Source organism: Mercenaria mercenaria, chromosome 9, assembly GCF_021730395.1.
Source record: "Mercenaria mercenaria strain notata chromosome 9, MADL_Memer_1, whole genome shotgun sequence".
Taxonomy (NCBI): Eukaryota; Metazoa; Mollusca; class Bivalvia; order Venerida; family Veneridae; genus Mercenaria; species Mercenaria mercenaria.
This window is the reverse complement of record NC_069369.1, coordinates 72,958,757-72,964,578: the sequence shown is the minus strand read 5'-3', so window position 1 is coordinate 72,964,578 and position 5,822 is coordinate 72,958,757. Positions and strand designations below refer to the sequence as shown.

The following is a 5,822-nucleotide window of genomic DNA, read 5'->3' as shown; positions in this document are numbered from 1 at the left end:
AATATGAAATATATGTATATTTGAAAATAAAATAAATCTGTCATTTTGCGTGTTGTTTAACGTTGCTATAAAATCAGAACGACGTCATATTAGTACGACTTTAAACGTATATATCTGTTAATGTCTGATCGATTTTGAAAATCTCTTAACATCATTGAACTGTTAAGAAGAATCTATTAATCTGAATATTGCAGTTCCCTCTAAAACTGTAGTAATCATCAGTAAGTCCATTGTCTTACAAACGACTTGCTGCATCATCGATTACAGATTGAAACGAAGTTATAGCGTGTATGAAACAAATCGAACGAATGTTATAAAGAAAATATTTGTCGTCATAAATATGCGCAGGACGAAATCCAAAATAACTATATTCTGCTGTGTTTGGAACAGGGGTTGCTCATATTACGAAGAATATTAAAATACTTTTAGACAACGTCAGAATACATCTAAAATCACTTTGAAAAAGGAATATTTGTTATATTTGTTGCGTTTTTTGTCTCACTAATATAATATAGGTATTAAAGCGATTTTCCAGATTGTGATGGATGGTGAAGGAGGATCCCCAGATGCCCCATAGGGCATTTTTTTACAGGCTATGTAATAAAAGAAGAAAATTACCAAATTACATAACGCTTGTACTATATTTCCGCATATAGTACGCATGACTGCAAAACAATCGAACCAGACCTTTTCTAAATCTTTGATCCATTAAACCATAGAGAACTGGATTGATCAGAGTATTAATGAAATATAACCTCCAGAAAAGGAAAAACACAACTTTCTGTGAATTCGTCAAAGCTTTTAGCACACCTTCAGTGTTTGCAACCTTGCACACTAATCCTAAGTACAAGGACATTGTAACAATAAATACTCCAGATAGAATAAGCATAATCAACGTTTTCTTGCGCCTTGAGCTAACTCGGCGTCTTAAGTATCTAGTTTGCCACATGTTCAAGCGTCTTAGCGGCTTTTGTCGGTCTATACCATTAGGGCCGAAAAAGAATTTCGCGCGATGAAGTCTTAGTCTCCGTGTTGGAAATATTTCAATTAATGTATGCCTCGTTTGATAAATGCAGTCGTTATTATTTTCAGGAATGTCTTCAATTTGCCGCTCTGAATGTCGTAACTGGGATTTGGGGTCAATCAAATGCTTCCTTTCTGTTGTTGATTTATCCGCAGGGAAGCTGAATCTTCGCTTATGTTTGCTATGTCGGGAAATGTCATCATAAGCCTTTTTAGGGTAAGATAACTGAAATCTCCTATCGTCTTTGTCTATAGGCAGCGTACGACGATCATTGTTATGTGATTCGTTATGTTCCCTTCTTCGGCCAATCAGTAATTTCCTTGCTGTACGTATATTCAATGTCGCTGTTGTTAACACAATTAAAAACATTGGTGCCACGAACGCGCATAATGTATAAACGAATGGTACTAAATCATAGGCGTAGGAATCCGATTTTTCACATATGCACACTCTTACAGAAATATTTCTATAGATATAGTCATATGATTGTTTTCCCCAAAAGACAGCCGTCGGTGTGGAAATTGTAAAAGCAAATAGTACACTTGCAAAACACAACCTTGCTGACGTCTTGACAGGCACCTGCCATGATAACGGATGGCATATTTTTCGATATCGGTCGTACGCTAACAATAATAGAATAAGTCCTGCAGACCAGACAGTAAATACATTGAAAAATGACTTTGCTTTACAAAGGGCGTCGTACGGATAGCTATACCAATTCATTTGAGAAAATATTTCTCCAGGAAGCGTGGTTAAAGTACTTGTTAGATCTATGCACGCCATGTAGAGCACAAAACATCGAAAATTGCATACTTTATACCATTTGTAGTAAACTATCAAGATAAAGATATTTCCAATCACACCGAATACATCAACTGTAGCAATTATCAAAGTTATAGGAAGAACTGCTTGGGTCATTTCCCTTGAAAGGGCTTCAGCAGCGTAATCAGGTTTAACCGCATTCTCAGTGTTATTAAAACTTCTAAAAGTTTTGTTATTATTTCTATACCAAAAACGTATCAAAACATTCATGATTAGTTCGTGTATATTCACGGTAAATACAGACACATAGAGTGACGTATGATTATTTTATAACCAAATTTTTTACATGCTTTCTTCCAAATACGACGCTGTATTTACATTTCCTGTTCTTGGTGCACATTCAACTGATATTTTACATGAAATGCAACCTTATGATATAATTGATTCACCAATGCTGCAGTTTTTCATTTTTACCATGCGATATCCACAAAAATTGTTCAGTTGTGCATTGGTTACGGTATCCAACAAAATTCATATTAGTATCCAAATGATGAACGTTTTTGAAAAACATGTATTTAATAGTATGTCAAAATACACATCCAACCCTTTTATACTTGTCCGATAGTCTCCATATTATTCGTAACTAGGATGAAAATCTTTCTGAGAACATATTGGTTCTTTGCCACTCCTGTGGTGGTGACATGCAATTGAGAAACAATGATATTGGAATTCTACTGTGTACACATTGCCCAGCTGAATTATATGTTTTTTTCTGATTATTTCAATGACCTTTTTAAGAATTTTTCAGCAAATGATAATATATTTGAGCACAAGTGGATTATTATAGGGGTAAAGACAGTTGCCGTTGCAATAAAAATATGTTCTTGGTAACTTGTAACAATTACATATTTTTGAATTTATTTTACGACGACAGGCGCTTCAAAGCGGACATTATCCAAAAAATTCGAAAATTACTACTTTTTTTATATCAACGACAGAACCCCCTTATAGTTTTCTTCTTGTTCTTGGTTTTGAAGAAAATATTAGATTTCAAAAAGAAATGTGTGCAAAGGTAGAATTACAAATATCAGAAAACAGTAACGGAATATTGACAAAAATAAAGCAACAAAAAGGTTTAAATGACCTTCCCCCTTATTTCAAAGTATTTCGCTTAAGTATGTCTTTTTGGCAGGGAAGCCTGGCATGTATGAGGATACTGCCAGGACAAAACTGTTTTATTTTATTGTAAAGGTGAACTTAAACATAATTCTACATAAGGAAAATGAGCTTAGCTCAGTTATCTGATGAATTCAACAGCTGACATTAAACCAGTAAATAATAAGAGAAATTCAAATCTGCTCAGGAAGATTTAAATTTCATTATGAAATTTTGTGGAAAGTTTGTTCTGAGCGTTTGACAAGTGCAATAGTGCCGAGTAAAATGGTCGGCGATGGTAGCAGATGAAGTGGTCTTAAGGTAGAGCAATGACAACTAAATTTGTGAATAGATTAAACAACTTTCAGCGGGTGACATGTGTACCAATGACAGAAAAGGCGTCTGGAAGATGTAATGATGAAAGGCAAAGAAGCTGACAGGTAAAACGATAATAGTTTAAGTGGCTGACATGTTAGACAACGATACGCGAAGATGCCGGCCTACTTAACAATGTCAGATTAAACGGCTGCCTAGAGCTACAATAACAACTGAAACGATTTCCAGGTTAAGCAATAACAGTTAAAGTGGTTTACTACAAAATGACATCTGGAGCGTCTGACAGGTAAACTTATGTCTTGTGGTGCGGTTTTCATGTGTAACGATGGCATTTGAAGCGGTTGGCAAGTGCAGCATGTAAACCAAAGAACTTGGCAGCTTTTACAATAACAGATAAAGCAGTAAGTACCATTTACGGTGTCAAGTTTATCAAAGATTTTGTCTCATAATACAGAAATTTAATTCGTAATCTTACAATCAACGAATTTACAAGCAAGCTGAGTGTTGATTTTAGTAGCTCGTCTGAATTTTGAAAAAGATATACGAGGTATTGTCGTCACTTGATCGTCGGCGTCGGTGTTCGTTAAATTTTGTGTTTAGGTCCACCTTTTCTCAAAACCCATAAGAGCTACAGCCTTGAAACTTTGCACACTTTATTATCATTATTAGTTGTCTGTGTAGGCTAAGAACTATAACTCTAATATACATTTTGTTCGAATTATGGCCCTTTTTGTACTTAAAATATGAGTTTCTTGGTTATTTTTTTTAGGTCCATCTTTTCTCAAAACCTATTAGAGCTACAGCTTTGAAACTTTGCACACTTGTTTATCATTATTAGTGGACTGTGTAGGCCAAGAACCATAACTGTAGCCTGCATTTAGTCAGAATTATGGCCCTTTTTGTACTTAGAAATTCTGAACTATAAGTCTTTCCTTACATACAGGCCAGCACTTGCAGACGAGCGATGGCAACCGTAGGCGGTGCTCTTGTTCTTAGCTCACCTGTCACGTAGTGACAGGGTGAGCTTTTGAGATCACCCTTCGTCCGTCGTCTGTCCGTCCACAACTTCTTGTGAACACGACAGAGACCACATTTTGCAATCAATTTTAATTAAACTTGCATACAACTTGTACTGGCATAATATATCGGTTCCTTTCAAAAACTGGCCAGATCCCATCATGGGTTCTAGAGTTATGACCCCTTAAAGGGCCAAAATTTGCTATATTTGGCTTGTGAACACGATAGAGACTACATTTTGCAATCAACATTTATCAAACTTGCACAAACTTGTATTGGCATAATATCTCGGTTCTTTTCGAAAACTGGCCATATCCCATCATGGGTTCCAGAGTTATGACCCCTTAAAGGGCCAACATTTGCTATTTTTGGCTTGTGAACACAACAGAGACCACATTTTGCAATCAACTTTAATCAAACTTGCACACAACTTGTATTGGCATAACATCTTGGTTCTTTCGAAAACTGGCCCGATCCCGTCATGGGTTCCAGAGTTATGGCCCCTTAAAGGGCCAAAATTTGCTATTTTTGGCCCTACTTTCTTGTTTTTTTTTTAAGATACAGCTTTGAAATTTGGATGACATGTACAGTTTTGCACACCGATCTTAAAACTAACTTTCAATGACCATGAATGTGACCTACTGACCTACTTTCTTGTTTTTACGATACAGCTTTGAAATTTGGATGACATGTGCAGTTTTGCACGTCAATCTTAAAACTTTCTTTCAGTGACCATCAATGAGACCTACTGACCTACTTTCTTGTTTTATAAGATACAACCTTGAAAATTGGATGACATGTACAGTTTTGTTTTTTCTTTCTTGTTTATAAGCTAAGCAAAAAGATTTGGACCACCTGTAATATTTTTGTTACAGATTTAAAAAGTAATCTTGCATAATCTTTATCTTGACCCACTCTCCTCATTTTTTTTTTTTTGTTTTTAAAGCTTAAGCTAAGAAATTTGTTCAAGCAAGCAACTCTACTCAGGTGAGCGATATAGAGCCATCATGGCCCTCTTGTTTAATAATATTTTACGCGTCCAAAATCATCTTTCAGTCCTATAACACATGAACTAATGATTAAATCGAGCACTTACACAGACATCTCAGTAACATTGGACGAGATGTTTAATTCTTGTGAATTTAAAGTATATTGTATTTATCATAGTACGTTGAGATATGGCTGTGATAAATCACGTATTTATTTATTATTTGTGTACGATTTTCGTTTAAAGAAGTCGGATCAAGATATAAGACTGTACACAAATTGAAGACAATGAACATTCCGTCCCATCCCTTGTAATTTCAAAACTATAGCTGACTTTAGCACAAAAGAAATACATTTATAGTGTTTGTAATCAATATATTCTTACTAACTGAAAAAAAGACGCGACACGGTACTAAATCTACACTTGTCATTTAAAACAAAAGTCCATTAATGGAAAAATTAAGTATAAAAAGAATACAGACACCTCCATCCTACATGCTGATAAGAAATTCTGTGTATAATCACAATTAAGAAGAACCGA

At 35.2% G+C, this 5,822-nt stretch overlaps 1 protein-coding gene across 1 annotated transcript; it reads right to left on the bottom strand.

Moving 5' to 3' along the window:
• Positions 1–606: 606 nt before the first annotated feature.
• LOC128559708 (uncharacterized) lies at positions 607–2,376 on the bottom strand. The gene has a single exon (XM_053552072.1). It carries the CDS (start codon positions 2,054–2,056, stop codon positions 623–625), a length of 1,434 nt encoding a protein of 477 aa, XP_053408047.1. The 5' UTR covers positions 2,057–2,376; the 3' UTR covers positions 607–622.
• Between the last annotated feature and the right edge of the window lie 3,446 nt (positions 2,377–5,822).